This window comes from Drosophila yakuba, chromosome 3R (assembly GCF_016746365.2).
Source record: "Drosophila yakuba strain Tai18E2 chromosome 3R, Prin_Dyak_Tai18E2_2.1, whole genome shotgun sequence".
Classification (NCBI taxonomy): domain Eukaryota; kingdom Metazoa; phylum Arthropoda; class Insecta; order Diptera; family Drosophilidae; genus Drosophila; species Drosophila yakuba.
Genome location: NC_052530.2, coordinates 6,880,232 through 6,902,785, shown reverse-complemented (window position 1 = coordinate 6,902,785; position 22,554 = coordinate 6,880,232). Strand labels below are relative to the sequence as shown.

At 42.4% G+C, this 22,554-nt stretch overlaps 3 protein-coding genes across 10 annotated transcripts in view; 2 read left to right on the top strand and 1 right to left on the bottom strand.

Moving 5' to 3' along the window:
• Positions 1 to 22,554, top strand: part of LOC6535791 — a 108,991-nt gene that overhangs the window by 71,689 nt on the left and 14,748 nt on the right. For 3 of the 8 annotated variants that reach the window (XM_039376874.1, XM_015191868.2, XM_039376879.1), the window contains 7 exons: positions 3,633 to 3,755; positions 12,099 to 12,269; positions 12,337 to 12,484; positions 14,007 to 14,134; positions 15,343 to 15,952; positions 16,718 to 16,818; positions 21,498 to 21,830. In XM_039376874.1, the coding sequence (XP_039232808.1) occupies positions 3,633 to 3,755; positions 12,099 to 12,269; positions 12,337 to 12,484; positions 14,007 to 14,134; positions 15,343 to 15,952; positions 16,718 to 16,818; positions 21,498 to 21,830 (1,614 nt within the window). Of the gene's footprint in view, positions 1 to 3,632; positions 3,756 to 12,098; positions 12,270 to 12,336; positions 12,485 to 14,006; positions 14,135 to 15,342; positions 15,953 to 16,104; positions 16,819 to 21,497; positions 21,831 to 22,554 lie in introns of those variants that run through there. The other 5 variants (XM_039376878.1, XM_039376877.2, XM_039376875.1 and 2 more) reach the window with 4 other exon arrangements.
• On the bottom strand, positions 5,577 to 6,602 carry LOC6535794 (eukaryotic translation initiation factor 3 subunit G-2). Its single transcript, XM_002096381.4, has one exon. The coding sequence runs from the start codon at positions 6,506 to 6,508 to the stop codon at positions 5,687 to 5,689; it is 822 nt and encodes a 273-aa protein (XP_002096417.1). The 5' UTR covers positions 6,509 to 6,602; the 3' UTR covers positions 5,577 to 5,686.
• On the top strand, positions 6,881 to 8,294 carry LOC6535793 (trimethyllysine dioxygenase, mitochondrial). Its single transcript, XM_002096380.3, has 2 exons — positions 6,881 to 7,184; positions 7,243 to 8,294. The coding sequence occupies exons 1-2, from the start codon at positions 6,995 to 6,997 to the stop codon at positions 8,145 to 8,147; spliced, it is 1,095 nt and encodes a 364-aa protein (XP_002096416.1). The 5' UTR covers positions 6,881 to 6,994; the 3' UTR covers positions 8,148 to 8,294.

Here is a 22,554-nt window from a genome sequence, read left to right as displayed (position 1 = left end):
GTTTTTACCGAGTGAGCTCTGTTCGCATTGTCCGACTGCAGTTAAATTTAAATGCCAGTGGGCGAGGCGGCAAGACTTCCCCTCGACCCTGGGCCATAAATTAAATAAAATGAAATGAAATAATTCGGTCACGCACTTTCAATTGTTGACATTTGCCCTAACGGCTTCGCCCGGAAGAGTATTATTACGGATAATCCAGGCCGGCTTTAAGTCGCTACTTTGATCCAGTTGGAGTCGGGAAATCAATGTTTTGTACGCCGACCCATGCAAATGGTCGGAGCTCCGTGTAGTTGGCAGTGCTGCATATTTATGGGCCGGCGAATGTCGGCAACATGCACACTGCGAAATCCACTTCATGACCGAAAATTAGTTTTAACCCACAAAATAATCCCGAATGACATAAGGATGGCCTCCTGGCTTTCTGGTCTCCGGGCGGAGAGCGCGAACATAAAAACGCGGCAGCCACAGCGAACATATTACAGTGGCGGACCCTTCGTCCTGGCCGTAGTCCTTGTTTGCCGGAAGTTGTAAAGCTGCCATTTCTCGGCCATGTTGTTGATGTTGCCACTGCCACCGACTTGGCTTTTCGAGCAACGATTCGCGGCCTCGTAATGCGGTCATTGTTATTGCAATTGTTGTTGCCCGCGGGTAGCTCCGGTAGTTGGGTAGTTTGGGTTGTAGCGCATTTGTTGTATTAACTTTTTCCAAGTAGCATGCAGCAGCGGCAGTGGCAACATCAACACCAACACCAACAATACCTCTCGAACGCCACCCCCAACGTGGGCCATAATTTATTAAAGCCTGCACCAGAGTGCTCCAGCGTCGGGCCGGCGCCCCCGGCACACAATTGAAATTTAAGCAGCAGCAGCGGCTGCATGGCTGGGGCAGGGTAGAGGCAGAGGGCCAAGAAGGCAGAGGGCAAAGGGCAGCGCTCCTGCGAAGTAGCAGAAAATGCGAAACACTGGAGGAATCCTCCACTCACATCCTTCGCCCCTCTTGCAACGCGCCACCAGGGAAAATGGTAATCGAAATGTTCGCCGCACGAATCCACGCAAACAAGGCGCACTGAGAAAAATGCCATGACACTTATTTATTATTTAACTATAACCAAAAATAAATAATATTTAAAGAAACCGTAAGACTGTAAAATGCTGTGGCGAACGCATTCAGCATCACATTTGACTTAATAACAAGGAATTTTAAAAACAACTCACTTCTCCCTATTTTTCCTCATAACTTTCACTACACTTTAGGCATGCAAACCATTAAGTTTTATCACATAAACTTTGATCACGCCGTGAATATTATTAATTATAAGATATTAGGTATCAGCAACTAGGATACAATGCAATTTTTGCCCCATTTGAAGCTCCAGTTCTCCAGTGCAGCGCTGAGCAGCATTGGGAGTTGGCCTGCAACACTGGACAATTCCCAGTTCCCAGTCAATGTCTTGCCTGCCTTGCCAGATTTTTTTCTGGCCTCTTTCTGCAGTCAAAGTTTTCGGTCGAAAACTTTTTGGGGTTCGGGGAAATAATTCATGAAACATGGCGAGCGCGAAACGCGAAAAGCGAACATTTTTGTGCCTGCGCCGAATCTGATTGTGACACAAACGAATTGTTCTGGTTGTCGTCGTCGGAGTTTTGGATGTAGATGTGGCTGTGGCGGAGGAGCAGTAGCAGGAGCAGTAGCTAGGCTTGAAGGTGGGACAGGAGAACAGGAACAGGAACGGGATGGGGAACGCCGGTCGGTCGCATATTTATGTGCCTATTTCGCTTTTTTCTATGCGGCTGGGAGCATTACTCTTCTTGGCATGCAAATTTATGGTGTGTCCCAAAACAATTGTTATTGTGTTTTCAACTTTTGCTTGATTTGTGTGTTTTAAGTGATTCCAAATGGGTCGCCGGGGCTTGAGGTGTCCTCGGGGTCTGTTGGCAATTTGCGGCCATAAGATCCCCATCCGCCGACCACCAAAGTCCTTGGTAATATCTTGGCTGTCATCGAGCCAGACGCGCGCTGCATATCTCAATGCAATTCTAGGCACCCAATAACCATAAAACACTTTAAAGTCCAGCCAAACTTGCTATTTTGTCCGCTGGATTCCCCACTGACTTTTGTTTATTCCGCAAACAGTATTTCCGCAAACAGTTCGACTGGCAGTCCGGGAAACTTCTGCGGCCATGCAATTGTAGCCACCACTCTGGTTACGTCTCGGTTTTGGGCAGTAGGCCACTTCCTGCAGTCGCAGTTGCTCCTCCGCGGAGTAAGTTCAGCTGCGTCCACATGCAATTCGTAAATTTTTGAAGGCAGTTCTTTTGTTATTCCGGCTCCGGAATCTACCTCCTCCGCCTGCTGTTTTCCTCTCCAACCCGACGTGCAATATGCAAACGGTCATTTCGTTAATGAGCGTGGGGGTGGTGGTGGTTCAGGGGTGAAAAAGGAAAAATTCAGAAGCAGCAGCGAACTACAACTTTTACGGGGCATCCGGCGGATGAAGAGGGTTTACAGAAGCAGGGTGAGGAGCTGGAGCAGCAGCTGGCGGAAGGACCATGACCGGTAGGCAGTGGCCATAAAGCCGACTGCTTAGATAGACAGCAGCCCGTGTTCCCAGTCGCTGCTGTCCGGATGACTTCGTTTATTTTACGTAATGAAATAAAATTGAAATGAATGTTTTATAAATGGTCTTTTTTTCCCACTCCCCACACATCTCTCTATGCAGAACATAAAATTATGATAAAAACTAAGAGCTGCATATAAACATAATTGCCACCCAGCACCTCATTTGTGTCGGATTTTTCAATGAAAATCATTGTAAATGCCTTAAACAGTTCACCGTGAATTAACATAATTAAAACGCCGGCATAAATATTTATGAGCAATTTGTAATTACGCGCAAAAAGACAAATACGACGGAACCAAAATATTTGAGCGACTTTACACATTGCAATTGCATACAATTGTACGACATAAAAATATACGTATCGAAATACTTCGTAAAAGGATGGCGAAGAACCGAGTCCGGGATTTAATTAAATTTAACTTAATGTTGTCACCACACGAGACTTGCTGCTGCTTGTTGCGTGTTGCAAGTTGCTGCTGCTGCGGCTTTTGGTTGGAATTCGGTTATTAAACATTCTGCGGGTGAATTCCCTCGTGGGACTCGTACGCCAAAAATGTATTGAATTCAATTAGTATGGAGATCACAATGTTGCCTTGCCCGCTGCGAAGAAAAATGCGTTTTGTAGAACCTACCTGTTAATCAGATCATTGACTGTTACATCAGCGAATCCTTGACGCTTATCATGTCAAAAATCTCATCTCTGCCATCCTGGAAGTTCATTAAATCCCTTTTAAGGGATGTCATCCATACGGATTTTAAAGTGCAAAGCTAGGAGAGACTTTTTGCCTGATGTTATAACAGTTATTTTGGATATGTTAAAACAATTATGTTACAATAACTTATACGAGTACGTCGAGTGTAAAATTGGACTTAAAAAATGAACCGTACTGACGTTAAATCTATATTTAGTCTTATTATGTTTGACATTATGTATGCACTTTATTGTAAACTTTTAAATGAATACTTTTAAATGTAATAGAAAGTTGATTTAACATGCTCTTATTTGTAATTGCAGGTTCCACCATTAAGGGTGTTGTGGCCATTCTGAATTGTATCCTGGCACGTCAGCTGTGCTTCGAGGATCCCTCATGTTCGGCCATTTTGGAAATTATACCGCGCGTCTGCGGGCCCATTCCAGGTAAATAAACAAACCAGTCATCCAGTCAAACATATTGAAATCAAATCGATAATTTTACCGCGCCCCGGTGAAATGTTTACACAAAATCTATGCGTTTTTGTGTCAAGTGTTTGCGGAGCTCTCGAGCTTCCACCTGCGGCGTTCAACGCTGATTATGCACAAGTTTTGGTCATTTGAGAATTAATTTCCGCTGCCAGTGCGAGTCGGTTGAATATATTATATTCTTTCATCGTTCTTATTTGCTTGGGGGCTTACAGGTTGTTGTTGTGGCTGCTTCGACAACTGTGTAATTATTTCAGCAATTTTTGAGGGTTTCGTGAGCAGGCGCGCGTGCAATAACACAGTAAATAAAGTGTACACTTAAAGCGCAACAGAGACCGCGAAGGAGATCGACCACGAAACGCCAGCGAATGGCATTTGAATATTCAAATGCCCCCGAGAGCTTCAACGCCGTCGAGTCGAGTTGATGGCCTCTTTCTGCAGTACCCTGTAGAAAAGAGGAGATGAGGTGCATGAGTAATAGGGCGTATGAGTAATATTTCGAGGCACACAATGTGTATCGTATATCTTATATAAATATGTTTCTTCATTATATTTGGTATAATTTGACTGTATTTTAGGATATTTAGAACATTTTTATATAAATCACATATTTTTATAGGCTTCCAAATTTAATGTAGTTTTCTTTGTATATGAATAGTTAAACTGTTTTTCAAATGATTACGCTTTAAATATCACTTAAACTCACTAGTGGCTATTTCTTATTTAACATTTGACTTTTAATGTTTTGTTCTGTTTGTTTTCCTCTAAAAGAGTGAATGTGTGTGTGCGTGCGGTAAGCGCACATGACCTGAGGGTGCAAAATAAAAAAGAAACTCGTGGCTGAGGGCGTTCTTCTTACCCGAGCGCCCTCCTCATCTCCACCCACTGAAAACCCACTGACCCACCTGTCAAGCCGAGCACCCGCCCACTGGCCACCCATTCGTGCACCTTCCACCTATACACTCTGCCGCTCAAACAAAGGCCGGCGACGAACGAATGAGCGCGCCGCAGAAAAAGTTAATTTATAAATTATTCAGTAATTTGTTTTAGACTCTGCTTTAGCTGCTACCCGTCCCACCGCAGCAGCAACAACAATGGAAATAAATTTCTTTTGTGCCTGGCTTTGATCCGCCCCTCATTCAGAATTTCTATCTAAGCCAGGACTTTTCCGCGAGCACTATCCACCGACCACTCATTCCCGGTTCATCGTCATGGTCGCGTAGTTTGCGTCCCGTTCCGGGGAACTCCGTCCCGAGTATCGTGCGCATAAGTCCGCTCTTATATTTAATTATTAATGTTCATTCGGTCCAGCTAGCGTCTTGTGGCATTTCCCAGTTCCAGAGCTACAGAGCTGCAGAGCTCCACGGAACGCCATGCCATCATCATCCGGCACCACGTTGGCTTCCATTTAAGTGGCTTTCACCTTTGTGCGGCTGCGGAGCAGCACGGCGAAAAAATCGCATTTAAAACGGAGCATTATCGGCTTTAGTTCGCTCAAGGCGAGCTTTCTCTTTCATGCACTCAGAAAAAGAATCAACATTGGAGGTCGAAGTGTATATCAACTTGAAAATGAAGTAGTCCCAACTGAATATGACTATATGAACGTTATTAAGGACTTTCTATTCCCCATTTTCTCTTGCTTGTCAAAACAACTATAGCTTAATGCAATATAAATTGAAAAAAATATACTAGGATACGTTTATTGTGAGTCTGTAAAACTAAGTAAGTTCTTATGTAAGTGCTGAAGAATGTTTTCAAATAAGAGTTCAAAAACGAAAGTTGCCGTATATTTTTCAGGGTGTACCTGTATTTTATTTTGGTTTCCTTGCCACCGCAGCTCATTTCCGTTCTCGAAAAAGCAGGGAATCGAATACACAAGGCTACACCCATTACGGCTGAGGCTTGGACCACTCGACGCAGAGGATCAAGTGGTCGTAGCCGTGGCCATTAAGGACTTCAATGGCAGCAGCTGCATCCTGACGGAACTTGAAGTGCACATAGGCGAATCCCTTGCAGAGGCCGGTGTTCTTTTCGCGCGCCAAATACATCTTGGTATGCGGTCCGATTTTCTTCACCAGCTCCTCGAGATCAGCCTCGGTCATGGATTCCGATAGGTTTGAGATGCGAACCGCCGACGAATCGTCCCGTTCCCGTCCGCGTCCCCAATTTTTGCCGCCAGGACCGCCTCCGCCGTCCTTCATGAAGGGCGGTACGTATTTTCCCGTCTTGCTGGGATCACTTATAGCGGCAGCTGCAGCGGCATTGGCCTTGGTTTCCATCATGGTCTTGCTGTCCATCGAGGTGCCCTTGTAGGGGCAATTGACACTCCAGTGCTCGCCGTTGCAAATGCGGCACTTGGCGATGTTCTTGCCGGGATCCAGTTGGGTTTCGTGGGTCTGGTCGAACTCTTTGGAGCCGATGAACTGCATAAAGATCTCCTCGGAGGCCATGGTCGTCTGGGAATTGGGTCCGGGCTTGTCCAAGCGGGAATCCCCAAACTTTACCCAGCTGCGGCGACGAGCCACAGCCTTTGGAACAATCTGCTTCTCGATCTTGAAGGTGCGCACCACTTTTACCTTCTTACCATCGTCGTTGAACTTATACTCCGTCACGTACTTGTAGTCACCCTCGATGTACTCATTAGAAGGAGGCAGTCCATCTACATAGTCCGCATCCACCTCATCGGCCCAGGAAGTATTAAAAGCTTTCATTTTCTACGATTTTCCACACAACCGGTCCGAAATGAGACAAAAACTTAGAGATCAGAAAATCACCACTTGAATGTTACTAGAAACGTACAGGTTAGCCTGTTGCGATGGGATGTGTTTGAGAAATCCCTTTAATATAAGGTACTTCGAATTTTAATTTGTAAATTATGCATGTGCTTAAAAATGGTTTTTTAATAAAAATCTCGTGCTTCCTACAATACGATTACATTGCAGCTGAAACTTACCAAGTCTAAATAAATTTGGTTAATATAAATTTTTAGATCATATGCAGTGCTCAATAATTATAATTATTTTATTGTAATTATTCAGTAAACAAATAAGTTCTTATCTCTGGCTTAAACAAGAGCGCAAAGAATCGCTCTCCCATTGATAAGAGTCCAATTGAGACCAAGCTGAAACTTAATCAGCATTCAAGCTGTTAGTTCACTTTCACTCCTCTAATCTGTAGGTTGTTCTATTGACATTAACATGATGCTTTTGAAGCACCCGAAAACCAGCCAATTAATAGAAATCAATGAGTTTTGGCTTCGTGATCATTGTCGATGTGGGGAGTGCCTAAATTTGGAAACAAATCAGAGGCGATACGATGTGTTAGATCTACCAGCTAATGTGATGCCGCTGAATGTAAAGTACGATGGGTTAAATCTACAAGTGCATTGTAAGAAAAAAAGATATAAAGTGCACCAAGCCTTGATTTAATTTGGCTGCAATTTTAGGGAGTGATGCTCACCAGTCGAGCTATGACCTTGACTTCATCTTTGACTCCCAGCTGGAGAGGTTGATAGGTCGGCGATCAAAGTCCACTAATCTGACACCCTGGAATCGCAGCATTATCTTGCAAAACGAGCGGCACTTACGATTCCCATTGCCCCAGCTGGTTTCCAGCGATAATGAAGTCAGGTCGCTGGTTGAATCTCTTGTCCGGTACGGCATTGTCTTTATCGATGATGTGGCCCCCACTGCAAATATGACAGAGTTGGCTCTGCGACGAGTTTTTCCCCTTATGAAAACGTTCTTTGGCGAGATGTGGACTTTCAGCGATAACCCCGATCACGCGGATACCGCTTACACCAAGCTTCATCTGGGTTCCCATACGGATAATACCTATTTCAGCGATGCAGCCGGATTACAGGCTCTGCATTGCATCGAGCACTCGGGATCAGGTGGCGAAAACTTCTTTGCGGATGGTCTACATGTGGTTCACGAACTGAAACGCCGGTATCCCGCCGCTTATGATGTACTGTGCAGGGTACAAGTTCCTGGAGAGTATCTCGAAAAAGGGCAGAACCACCGCCACACTGCCCCCATTATACAGGTGGATCCACTGACTCAGGACTTTGTTCAACTCAGGCTGAATGTATACGATCGCGCTGTGTTTAATACCATCCCCCAATCCGAGATGGCCGAGTTCTACGAGAGCCTTCGCCAGCTTTTACTGATTGTTAGGGATAAGGAACAGCAGTGGGCTCTGAAGCTATTCCCCGGCAGCATTGTGCTCTTCGACAACTGGAGAGTGCTCCATGGTCGTGAGGCTTATACAGGAAGTCGCACCATGTCCGGTTCTTATGTTCAGCGCACAGATTTTCTCAGCAAGGCTCGAGTGTTGGGAATTATTGACTGAAAGTTTCGTTTAATAAAAAGTCATTACCAGAAGAATGACAACCGCGAATATTCGGTAATTTTTGTTAAAACAAGATAGGAAACTAGTTGATAGGCTAGCAAATAATTGCTATATACCGAAATATAACCATTTATGATCAAAAACAAATGAACTACGATTTATTTTCTATAATTTCTAATTAATGTTACGGACTATTCCTGTGGCAACTATATGATTTGTGTTCCGATCCGGCCCATTCTGAATTACATACTTTCCACAATGGGAAAGCTATATTTGAGAGACTAGTTTATGTAAAAACGGATATACGGACTTGGATATATTGACTCGACTATTGAAACTGATCAAGAATATATATATATTATATGTTCGTTAATGACTCCTTCACAGCGATGCATAAGTGTGTATGATATCATTATAACTTCTGCAAAGATATAAGTATGGAATATTTCGATTATTCTAATTGCTCTATTAAGAACATAATTCAAAACCGGAACATTTCTTTGGAATATTATACATTATCCAGGAAATTGGGAGTCTAGCTCTGTGAGAAGAAAAAATTCGTCCAAATTGTTCAAGCATATTTTCTTCTGAACCGAGTCCCACTCCAATTCAATTTCGATTGCAAATGCTAACGCATCGTAATAAAAAGTTACGATTACATTGCTGGCCAGCGTCTAATTTTTGTCATAGGGGAGGTGGATCGCTAACGGAAAACCGGCAACAAAAATCATTTGGCATTTGTTTTTATGGCCAGCGTCTCATGTGGGTTTTCTGTATTTGTGTGCGAGTGTGTGTTTGGCATAAACAAACGCACTTTGAACTTTTTCATTTAAAAGTGAAATTACTTTTTGTTGGCTGTGCAGGTTAATGGCTGTCGCGCTACAGTCCTTTAAATGTCCTCCAAATATGGATGTGCCTTAAAGAGATCCGGCAAACGGCGAACGTACAGTGTCTGAATATTTATGATAATTGCATTTCATGCAGGTTTTCCCGCCCGCTTTTGCTGTATTTCACCCAGCTCTCATATGCGCGGGCACGACCGGGAAAAGCCTTTAAAAGCAGCTTCGATGCCCCAGCTGGGCGATAAATATATTTTTGCTCGCTTTTCCTTCGGCGGAAGTTGCAGCGCAGCAGTCGTGCCTTTGCATCGCATACTTTTCGGCATTCCACTTCCGTTTTAAAACGCTGCACTCACTTTGAGCCACCGGGGCACTTGTCGATGGTTCAATAAAACCAACAAGCACCACGGACATGAGCATGGACATGAGCACAAAGGACACACACACGAAACACACATATGACACACACGGAACAGGACATTCCGGCCGAAATAGTTCAAACACAAAGTGCCTGCTTGACTTACTCGTAATTAATATGTTCGATCATAATTTATACGCCCTTGAATGGCAGCTAAACTTAATAAATGACTCATAAATTTCACCTACAGACGCCATAAAAAGCCAAAGTATAATAAAAACAATGGCCGGGCCAGGGCAGCAAAAACAAATATCAAACTAAAATCAAATAAAACACGGCAGCGAAAAATGGCGAGCACACACAGTCAGGTGGCAGCAACAAACAAACAAAGAAATCATTGAACCAATTCAGCGACCAACTCAACAACCGGAAACGCGTTTCGAATAAAAACGAATTGAGGACTTAACAATAACAGTAAAAGGCAAGGGCAATGGCGGCGTCACTTCAAACGAAAAAATGAGGAAAAAACACAACAGCAAATGGCGTCGCTCGATGGCGACGAAGCATAAAAACCACTCGCCTTGGCTTTATTTTTTATGGCCGCCCAGCATGCGATGACGAAACCAAAGCCAGGTGCCACTAACCAAGAAAAACCGATGGCCAGGACCTGCGGCCCGAGCGAGTGGCATCTAGTTAGCCGGGCTCCCATCAAATGCAGTTACCACACGGAGAGAAAGAAAGCAAATATAAAGTATATAATCTTAATACAACTGTATAAGCTTGAGGGCATGCAGAGTTATTTACGGAAATAGGTATTGTTTATACCTTATGATACTATTGTGTGCCCTCATAATACGTTTTCCTTATCTTACATGGAAAACACACTACGAACATAAATGAAAATCCCCTACGAAAACCATAAACTATAGCTTTCATTATCAAAGATGAATCACAGAAAGAGTTGTTCAAAGATCACAACTAATTTTGTTTTTAAATGCTCTAATTACAAAGATTATATTCTTGTTTGCTTTCAAAGCAGCATTTTCCATTTCCATGTTCCAGGCGTAAACACGCCCCGTTTCCCTTTGATACGCAGCCAACGAGTTTTAATTGACACCACATGGGACCCCGAAAATCCCCAAATCCAAAAAACCGAAAGGACATCGACACGAAAAAATAAAACTGTGCGGCAGCAAGGGGCATAAAAATGATGGATGCCTGGGAAAAATGTCACTTGTTGCGCATTCTATGTCAGTGTTTCGAAGTGTGCGTGTGTGCCGTCCAACTTCCAGCTCCAACGAACTCCCCTTCGCAGAATCAACTTTATGTTCAACTAGCAAATAATCATGTCCGGTCTGCATGGAACAAGGGCGTTATTGGAAGGGTCGTAGGGCAATCACAGGGGTCACCGAAAGGGGGCTCAGCTTGGTTTGGTTCGGGTCAGTTGAGTGACGTGAACCACATGGCGTGGTGGCCACCACTAACACCCCTACTCGCTTCCCATTATGCCGGATAGGAGTCCGTATGGGAGACTCCCATTGTCCGGCAGTTTGCTTGTTTTGCTTTTTGGCGATTTTACGGCTTATGACGAGCCAAACGGGTCCCTATCCGTCCCTCTTCTCAATGAGTGTGTGTGCCTCTCCTGCTCTGCAGGCCGTGTTTGTGAAGTGTTGGCGTAGCCGGGTTTATTAGTAGGGCTTATGTTTTATGGCCAAAAGGACAATAGATGGCCAACAGATGTTTGCCTTTTGTTTGACGCAGCAGTTGGAGCAGTGTGCAGTAGTGGTTGTCATATGCTCAAATAAGCTGTCACAGACCCACACACCGTAGCGTCTATGTGCTACACATAATTTATTATGTTATAAAATATTATCCCGACCACGCTCCCTGCGCATCGCTTCATTGGGCGCTTAAATCGACCGTTTTGTTTGCAGACTCAATTATTCATATAGCAGTTGTTGTAACCTCCCTTTCGGATTTTATTATGACATGTGTCTGGTTAGTAGTTGTCTCGTTGCCATTTATAACAACTGTCATGGCCCGAACATGCACTGAAAGAAATAACATTTAAGCTCCTCGACTATCTGATACCCGCTACTCAGAAATTGAAAGGGGGACAGAGATGAAGATATGCTAAAAAGGAGAGCGACTGTTTCCGGGAGTGCAATCCTAGCCCCACCTAGCGGCTTTTATTGGTATTGCTAAATATCTTAATTTATTTAAAAAACATCCAAAGTAGCTGAACTATACGGATAGTTTTTGAGGTTTCGATAGTTGTTAACTGAATACATTCTAAATAATTTATTTACTAATGGCATTGCAAATTCTAAAAGCTGTTCCAACATCCAAACTGGTTTTATAACTTAAAGCAAATTAAACAGTCTTAATAATTTAATTTACGCAAGCATAAATACTTTGAACAAAAAAGATAAATACCCATTCATATAGAATGGAAAAAAGTTAAGAAATCATACAATTTTACCTTACCAACACAACGCTTAAACAAGCTAATAAAACTACATTTAATTATATTTTAGTGCAGTTTTGAGTTGTGCAACTATTATTTCTAAAGTGTAGCCATTCATACAGCTGGTAATCGATGTGCAGAACCAAAAATGATACAGCACGACATGTGCTGCTACCATTTATAGATCATTAAGCATATCCGCCCAATCCCGAAATGGATACAACTGCCACTCACTTGTGACACCATGTAGTACTCAATACCCTTTCTCCCACTTCTTCCATTTGCAGTGTCCTGCAGCACGGTGACGGTGACCAAGTGCCAGGCTGCCCTGCGTACCCTGCAGGCCTTCCAGTTCTTCCGGCCCACCTGCCTGTGCAAGGAGCCCGGAATGGATCCCGACTGCAATCACTTTCGGGACTTTCTCTTCGATCATCCGTGCGGATTTGTGCTGAAGAAAGGTGCGTCTGAAGGAACTTTCTTAAAAAATTAAAGGTTTTTAACCGACGTTTCATATCCATTATGCAGCCGAAAAGGATCCGTACCCCATTGATGCCCTACCAACTTGCAACCATGCACTTTCCGTCTGCCAACAGGAACGCAAATGTCTAAAGCTCTTCGAGGACTTCAAAACGCATTGCAAAGTGCGCGACAACAAGTGCAAAATGGAGAACAGGTAAGCCATGTCTTGAAAAATGTGCCACGCTTTCATATATACTTCATTTTATAACTTATACAAACTAATTAACCTGTCTTTACCAAGTTAATGTAAGGCATCGCTTTTCTTAACAATAGGGTAAGGTTGCAAAGAAAAAACGCTTAAAAACATACATATTAACGTTTTTCTATTAGCCACTTTTAAAAATGCATATCCTTATAAAATTCAAATGGATATTGCCAGCTTTTCGTAAACTGCCGAACGAGGGATAATTAGATAGTGGCCCAATTTCATAGTGAAACGTAGAAAATTGAACCAAAGAGCGCTTATAACAAATTGATAGCTTTATTTAATGACACGAGCCAGACCATTACTATTAAAATATATGTCAAATTATGAAAATGGAAAATCAAAGTCCACTACCAAGAGCAAATTCTGATAATGCAAATTAAATTTAAACGTGTTTGCCTTAATAAGAAAATAGATTTGCTCCATGGTGCAACGTGATTGTGCCGCTTAATGGTTAACGGCGAATGCAATTTGCATTGGCAGTCGACAAAAAGTGGAGAAGATTGAGTGTACCCACGTATTCTCTCACCCTGGCTGAAAAAGGGGAAGAACCACCAGCCACCGTGCAACATTCAATACTCGCGTTTATTGGCAAAAAACACAACGCACACAGCACAGAAAGCAAAAAAGCAGACAGGAGTCAAGTTGAGCGAACAGAAGGCGAAATGAAACTTCCTGCTTGCCGGCATCTTGCTGCTTCCTTTAGCCATCACATATCCTTACTGACGCGATTTCCTTTTTGCCAGGACTCGCCTGGCTCCTTGCCTCGTACCTCGATGGCTCGTTGCCTCGATACACTTGAATACAAACGTTCTGAATGTTTTAATAACTCGAAATGACTTTTTGCGGCGGCACTTGGGAGTTGGGTGGCGGGCGGAGGGAGATCTGGGAGTTGACTTTGGTGCAGACTTTCCAACTTTGTCTTAAAGTTCTCCACTTCCACTTCATCCCTCAAACCAGCCTAAAACTTTCCGCACGCATGCCAGGCATTCTGGCTGCGGGTTTTTGGTTCGGGTTGAGATCCACCTATGCGATAAAATATTAATTGCAGCGCCGTGTGGGTACACTTGGAAAAATGTAGGGTTTAAGGTAAATTTTTAATGTATAGAAAAGACTAAGGCTAATCTTTTAATAAAATTAAACAAACAAATCGGCATTCAAAAATTATATAAAATAGGCGCAAACAATTGTCGTCGCTTTAAAAAAAAGGCCTTGAATTTTACCATTTATTGGTTCCACATTGTCTAAACATTTAAATCCTGTTTCTTACTGTGCACATGCATTTTTGATGTAATTGGCAATTTTAAACTTTGCATGCCCCGAACGGAAGTCGCCGGCGATGCGGCTTCGGTTGCGGCGGCTTGGAACTCGAAATGAATTCAATTAGCCGGGACTCGCAAGCCCGTGATGACTTAGACCCGATTGGGGTGGAATGAGTGTTTAATAAGGACTTTCTTCCTTCTCGTTTCAGGGACGCCTGCCACGACTCCTGGACCAATCTGCGGCTGTCGCCCATGTTCGGATGCATCTGCCCGAACAACCATATGAAAAAGCGCTGTGATCGTATCTTTAATATTGTTAATCACAATCCGTGCGTGGGTAAGTTTCGACTGACGAGGCTGAACTTTTGACCGTGACTTCAGAAACAACTATAACAACCAATAACAACTACAACAAGCAACAACACAAACAGCTGAGAGTAAAAACAAAAAGCGAATGCTTTGAAAATCGTGGATAAACTATATAGATTTTATTTTTATTGTCCTCTGTTCTTATGTGTCTCTATTTCTCTGTCAACCCTATGGTATTCAAAATGAAGATCACCTTTACCTGCCTATAACGAAACGATTTGGTTCGTTCTTAACTGACTCTTGAGTTCATTTTCCGTTCCTTGAATTCATTTGGTTATTGTAATTTTGTGAAACGCTCAATCCCGAAACTAGCCTAACCATTTAAGTAACCTAAACAAAAACCAGAAACTAAACTATCGCACGCTTCTGCATCAAAACCAACTAGAGAAAATCCAAAATGAAACCCATGTTCTGCGATCAGTAAACAGTAATCAATATGCCTATATCCAATATATATCATACTGTACGAACATTAGCAATGCTATCAGTAATCCTAAATATCACGTATACGAATGTATATCAATGTAAACCAAAGCTGCCGTGCTATCTCTTTCTACCTCTCTCTCTATCTCGCTCTATCTCTCTTTCTCTATCTGTCACATAACCAAGTTTGTTGTAGCTGTAAGCTATCAGCCCATTAAACATACAGTCACTCGCTAAAGTTAACTGCCACCCAGCGAACTGACTCCGTGCTTTAGATTGATTGCACCCAAGAACACTACATCTAGAACTTAATATCTCTCTAACCGTAGATATAAGACTATCGCTAGATCAAGCTATACTAACAACTACTCCACTATGTGCAGGACTAGGGCTAGCATAATAACATCGGTTAGTTCACAGCTTTGATTTCAAACCCACGCCAGACCACCGAAAAAAAACAACTCTTTAAAGCATAATTTCATTTTCCACTTCACCCGACCACCTGCACTAATGGATTAACAGCACCCCAGAGCAGAATGATCCCCATCCTCCCGTTTCCCTAAATTTTATTATAGTACATGTACACACTAATTGCACTAATTAAATACCCACACACACACTGTGGCACACTTGGTATAATAGCAACAATTTGCACCACACCGGCACTAAATGTTCTTCTCTATTCTTCCGCACGCACGCACCGTCCAACACTTCCCACGTCCCATCTTCCACTTTTGCCGAAACCCCTTTCAGATAGACTAATATTTTTCCCCAACGGGCTGCCAAAATTGAAGCAGCCGAGGCCGAGGGCAAAGCCGCGGCCAAAACCCAAAGCGAAATCCAAGCCCAAGCCGAGGCAGAGACACCATGGCATGAATGGCACGGAGCTCATGACCAACAATATCGAGTACCACGACGAACCTAACGGATTGAACGATCCGGAGGACGAGGGCAACGAGGCAGAGGACGAGGATCCCGGCGGCCATGGGGATGAGGACGAGGACGAGGAGGACGACGACTATGATGACCGCATACGAGCCGAGATTTATTCGAATTACCCGCACTACCTGCATCCGCCGTCGTGGGGCATCAACAATCCTCTGGTCCTGGCCTCACACAGTCCGCACACTCTGGACGACGACGACGACGTGGTGGTGGAGGTGGTGGCCAACAAGAAGCCGCCGCCAGTTACAGTGCACCACCACAATGCCGAGCTGGACCACGACGTGGTGGTGGTGGTGGATGCCGGGCCGCACTCCCACTCGCACCCACACTCGCACACCTTCTACAGCCACGGCGATCAGAGCTCGACGACGGGATCTGGACTTCTGGGTCCCGCACCCACGATTCCCAGCCCACCTAAGTATGCCGCTGGTGGCCAAGTTGGAAAAGTTCCTTTCCTGCCTTTCCCCCATCTGGACTGACTTAAGTTGGCATCTTCGACTGGCAACTTTTTCAGAAAGTTTAGAGCCCGCACACACATACACATGCGTGTGATTGCCAGAGACCCCTAGAATCCAGCCTTCCATATGTAGCCTTTCATTAACTCTACTCTTAACCACCGAGGAGCTGAAAAGTTTATGCAAAAAGCTTTTAAAATAATTGACTCACTTGGGTATACCACAATTTCCGGTTAAAAAGCCAACTAATGAATAAGTCCAGCTGCTGGCAGCAAGTAAACAAGCAAACTTCGAGTACTCGTACTAATCGTTTCCCTGGGCACTTGTCGAGCATTTATATAATCTGATTTTAATGCATTTCATCTTCGTGAATAACCCAGTGAGTTGGGCAGTCCTAGCTGCACACAGAATTAATGTGTAATGCCTGCCAGCTGGCTGAGCATCCAAGCAGCCAAACATTTGGAAATCCATTGAAAATGGGGGTCATAACCTTCGGCTCCTCTTGGCCTGGTAATTGGCCATTGTATTCGTAATGCCCTAAGCCGATTAATGCACACCTTGAGTCAGTTTCTTTCCGTAACAAACAAGATTTATGTAATTTGCTAAATCTACTTATGCATTTCGTTGTTCAGTTTACCCCAACTCCCCTTCCCCCACACACCAGCACTATGAGCACTATGTTTGGTAATTTGCACTTAATTATCTGTACAACTCTGCAATTTATTCAGCACTGGCACCAAAATGCACAAAACAGCACCACTCGGCGATTTAGTCGCCGGCAGCGATATAACCCACCGCACCTACACAGGACCCTCCATGGATGAGCGAGGTGAGTTCACTAATTGCACTTAGCCAGGTTGCCCAGTAATTTAAACCGCACGCCCCCGGCACTTTGAAATAAATATGAAAGCGATTTCTGCTAAATTATGTATTGGTAATTACGGGTAGGCATATACATATGTATTGAAGTCGGGACTATGGGCAGGTTTATTGATAGATTAGAGGATAAAAGGATGTGTAACCTTGTTTGATTTATCGATTTAAAAGTGGTCAAATTATATAACAATAATAAAACTATATAATTTTTGACCATATTATATTATTTTTGGGAAACTATTAAGATGTTAACTTGTAAAAGCTTTTGTTAAACAAACATAACTATTTTTAAAAAATCGGTGGTAATTTATTTTTATTTAAGTGTTTTATTTTATTTCTTTCAGCTTCAGCTAAGTATTTTAGTTGCATGTGAGATAAGGGTATACAAATGTCTTATTGGGTCACATTTAATTCAAATTAAATATATATGCACTGCGAATGAGAACTGAAGCGTAGGATTTAGTCATAAATTAGACAATTGGTGTGTGAGTAAGTATTCCTCAAGGAGCTAGATGAATTTAAGCGCACCATAAACCACTGGAACGCCCTCCCTTTCTCTTTCTGGCACAAATTGCACCATTCTGACCAGGCTTTCTCTCTTTGTCTCACATCAAACCCTCTCACTCACTCCCTGTTCAAAAGCTTATTAGGTAAACAAAACTGGCAAACTCAAGCGTTTTGACCAGGCAAACAGGCGTCCTTTGTTGTTTGCGGCTTGCTCCATGGCATTGGCTATCTGCAGGGCAATCAGTTGCAGTTCCATGAATGCACAGATACTCACAGACACGCTCACACAGAGTACACTCACTCACACAGTCTCATCCGTATTCTGATGCAAAGCACACAAGTGCCATAAAGAGCATTTCGACCCCTTAACGCGTCATCAATGAGCAAATTCCAAGACCTAGAACCTTGCACTTCACCGTGGCTTTTGGTTTATTGGTATTCTCTTCTAATTAATATAGACGGTGCTCCGTGAAAACGAAATTCAGGGTGAAATCGAACAAGCTTGACTCAATTGGATGTCAAAACATATGTATTCCTTAGTTTAATAATTGGGCAAATACCTATCTGAAGCCATTAAAATATAAACTAGCATCTTAGGATAATGTAGTTATCAAATGAAGATATTTTCAACCTTGAATTAGTTTTCCGCGTCTATTTATTTTAAGTTCTCCCATTGGGAATGCATTTTTTTCTACAGGATTGCTCATTTCAGCCAACACAATAAAACTGAATGCCTGCAATTGTTAATGGCCTAATCAATGCATCCTGCCCTGTTTGGTCCCTTGATTGTTCGTTGCGCATCCTCTTTTTATTTATTGCCACAGATTTCACTTGCCATTTGACGATGGCCGTCCATCATCATCGATGGCGTTTTGTTTCCGTCTCGCTGCACTCGGCAATCTGCTGAACAAAGTTGTAAATTCCCATTCCCCATTTCCCATTCCCCTGCCAGCATGGTGCATTGTGCATTATGCACTTCTGCATACAGCTTTGTCTATTGTTGCAGCTGGCGAGCTATGGGATTGCTGTAAATATTAGCAAACTATTTATGCTCGTCAGGCGCACACACACATGTCGATTTGCATACATTCTCACCGACACTTGCCTTATTTACGTTTATGGCGCCCAGTAAATTAACAACACAAGCAGTCACAACAATAAGCCCGAATGTGGCGGGGTTATCAGATTTTGGCCCGAATTTCAGACGATAGTGTGTGCATAAATATCGGAGCAAAAGGCAGTGTTTCAGCCCCTCTTTTCAGTGAGCTGCGTTATTTAAATTGAATTGTTATTGTTGCTGATTGGATTCTCAAATGCAAAGCATAAACATTGTCAATGGCCTCGAGGGCTTAAAATGTTCCAAAATGGCGTCAACAATGTCAGTTTATACTGTAGTTTATATAAGGGTGTAAGCAGCAACAATGTAGAAGAAAATAAATAAACAATGTGGGAATTAACGGCTTAGAACTAGTCACACTCCGTACGCAAATTTCATATTTAAATACAAAATGAGGAGCACCAATTGAAGAATAACTTTATTCAAGTCTTTCCAACAAAATAATTTAAAATCAATGTTGTTTTAATAGTGTCCGATTTTGAAAGAATTTTTTTTAAACACATTATCTTAAGGGGTTTCAAAAAAGAGGTTAAGGGAAAAGAATTAGTCTTTGTAATGACCGCTTCTTGCACACTGAGCTAAGCGTTCAATTTGAAAATTTAATTAAGCACACCTTAAAAGCAAATAAAGCGATTTGTCAGCAATGCGCCAACAACAAAATGTTGCAAACACGCTTTCGCAGCACCCTTTCACCTCATCCACCCACCCAAGCACCCAGCACTAAGCACCTAGAACCACCCAGTACAAACCAGCACCACCTATCGCACCACCGCCCACAATCGCACCCACATTGCTATGTATATAGGATACACGATGTTTGCGTGCAATAAATATTTTCATAATATTGTACAATCCACTTAGAAGTAGCAGAGGGCTCTGTTGATGCCACAAACCATTTCGTCGTCCTTCCAAGCACCGTCCCCTCTCTTTGGGCCAGTGTTGGTGTGCGCTTGCATGTGTGTGTCCTTGTGCGTATCTGTGTGATGCAGCTGCTCACAGCTTTTCCCAATTAGGGCATGAAAACCACGTAGTCGGCAAACACACAACATTCGCGATACTAGCATCATGGCATCACACGCATTTGGCCAGAATGTAATTTTCAAATTATTGCACATTCTCAAAATTTATTTCCCTTGTTTATGAGTTTGTTTAAAATTTCGCGCACCGTATCTGCAACTGTACATTTAGTGTTTACCGACAACTTTATTGTACCTCTGCGCTTTGGTTAAATGTTAAATGGCATGCAATGACCCGAGTGCATCGGAAGCCGAAGCGTTTTGTATTGGGTCAGCGCTGCGTATACGCAACAATTATATGACATTGATCCACTCAACGACAGGAGCTTACAAGCGCGATAACAGTTAGCAAACGGGGCTAATCCCATTCAAGCCACCCTCCCAAGACATTTCTCCTCCATTTCTCCGCCGTTCTGTTTGTTGTGCAAATATTTGCGATGGCAGTGCGAGCGACAAACATAAGTACGTCGCACGTATCCCGGCAAATCCTTGGCCATTTAGCGCCACCAGTGGACCCCAATAGACCCCCAACAGACATTCGGAAAATATAGCGCAGAGACGGCGACGGCGACGGAACAGTCCTGGCACTGGCATCCTTTTGAGCTTTGCCAGTAGCGGCAAATGAAGCGCACTTCGGCGTGCTCTTGCCGAGATAAGCCATTTTGGCACTGACGGAAAAAGGTTATTGAAGAAGGTTACTGAAACCATCCGGAGATGGTTTTTAGATCTGTGGACCCTTTTATATGATATTTCAGTTAAAATATAATATTTCTGTTAGAGTAGCTACATCAGAAATACATTCTTTTCGTTTTATTTTTACTTTTAAAGCTAGTTTTTTTTAAGTTTTTTCCAAATATAAACATTGAAATAACATGGAAATCAGCGGAAAAAAGTTTTAATGCTAAACGTTTGTCTGAGACTTAAAATTATAAATAAAAATTAAATTCATAAATTATTCAAGTTTTTTGCAATTTATGTGTGTATTTTGCTAAAAGTTCTATTGAACAGTTATTCTAGGTGAATTATTTCAAGTTCATAATGTTCAAGTAGTTTTGGATTATCGGTTAATTCTTAAGTGAAAATGACAAGTTTCTTTTATAATTTGAATTCCATAAGAAGTGATATTTTATTTCTTTAATGATTATGAAATCAAAATGAATTCAACCTTTTTTCTGAGTGTCTGCAGTGATAGCGAAGCTACTGCTGCGGTTCCAAACCGTTTTGAGGCGGACTCGTGTGGCATTTGGCCGCTCTATCAGCGCATGACATCTGACAGACAGACAAACAGACAGAGAGACAGACAGACTTTCAGACAAAGGGACAGGCGCTTCTGTTTGGCTTGTGTTTATGCTTCCCAGTGATAGCAAATGCCAATCGGAGCGTGGCGAGACGCAAAACCTGTAATGCAAATCGATTGGGGGGCTAAAAACAATTCGGAAAGCGATCCAGTGTCCCTTACTTTCAGAGTGCAAAACGTTTCGCTCGCCTGAACTGCACTAATTTTAAACGATAATTGTTGGCACCGTATATTTAGCACACTGCCCTCTGTATGGTTGTTAAAGTTTTTCTCTCTCGTTTCATTTACACTATCTGTATTAGTTTTCTTTCCAACTGGAAAGTGCTTTACTTTTGCGCCAAGTACCTTCGGCATTCGAACAATATCATTTTCTTTTCAAGCGTTGATTTTAATATACGTAAGCAAACAAAAAAAAAGTATACTTATAGCAATAAAATTGAATGTAAGAAAGCCAAATGCTACAAGAAAATATATACAGAAATTTATGCGAATCTGATTGGATAACTCGAATGCTGCGTATCTGCAACTACAGTCACAACAGTAACTCTCCAACTACAACAACAGATCAAACAACTATATAGATGGCACTGAACAAGAATAATAATAATAACAACAACAATAACAACAACAACAACCACATCACCAACAACTACAAGTTTTCTACCCTCTTTCTTCTTGCTAACCTCAAATTGCAGTAAGAATATTGGGCATGGACGAGAAACTGCATCAGAGAATCTTCAATGATAATCTGGCCCTAATTGATACGCCCCTTATTGCCATGGGCTCCGGCTCCGGTTCCGGCACGGTCACCACTTCCGTTTCCGGTTACGGTCTGGGCATGGGCATGGGTCTATCCGGCAGCTTTAACTATCTGGGCTCCATGCACGGCGTGCCCAGCTATCCGTTCAATATAAGCGGCTTCCATCAGCGGCACATGGCAGCGGCGGCAGCCGATAATGAACCATTCGATATCATTGATACGGGCTTGGGCTACGGCGGAAACGGAAATGCCGGTGCTTACTACCAAAGTATGTGTACACGTATTAGCATGAACGTAATCCATAAATAACAAAATCCACGACCAGTAACTAACTAACAGCAAACCAACCAAGTAAAAAACTAGAAGTTTAAAAATATATTTAAATATATTAAAACGCAGCCGTACACACATCCGACCAAAGACAAATATTTGTGTGTGTGTGTGCAAACTCGTAGAACTAATTAACAGGCAAAAAGTTCGATGTTTTATTTTGTTCGTTCGTTCACCATTTTAGATAGATTTCTGTGAAATTATTTATGATTTCCGTTCTGTGTCGTCCCCCTGTAACCAAAAACACCCCCGAGTTGCAGGTAAATTTTATTGAAATAAAACCATCGAGTTCACTCCAATTTTTGCTTTTGTGTTGAAGGTGAATATACAATATATATATATATACAACTTGGCGCGATCCGTACGCCACTTGGCTTTGTGCATAATTTTTGGCAATTGCTCAACAAAAAACAAAAGTACTGTTAAAACTACAAACAATTTATACAATTTACAATTTCTATACATATATAAATATTTACATATCTCGAATCTATCAATTGCTTTTGTGTTCCATTCTTTTTCCGTAGCTTGCCATTATGTTTGAAAGTTTTTGAAATTTTCATACAAGAAATATAACAAAAACAGAATTAAAACAAAAATCATTGCTTCCGATGCGTTAAATATCAATTCTCTTCAATGAATTTTGTTTGTCATTTTGTTTA

Coding starts and splice junctions, on each gene's coding strand:
- LOC6535794 (XM_002096381.4), bottom strand. CDS start 6,508: ATGAAAGCTTTTAATACTTCCTGGGCCGATGAGGTGGATGCGGACTAT.
- LOC6535793 (XM_002096380.3), top strand. CDS start 6,995: ATGATGCTTTTGAAGCACCCGAAAACCAGCCAATTAATAGAAATCAAT. Junction 7,185..7,242: donor GTTAAATCTACAAGTGCATT/GTAAGAAAAAAA, acceptor CTGCAATTTTAG/GGAGTGATGCTCACCAGTCG.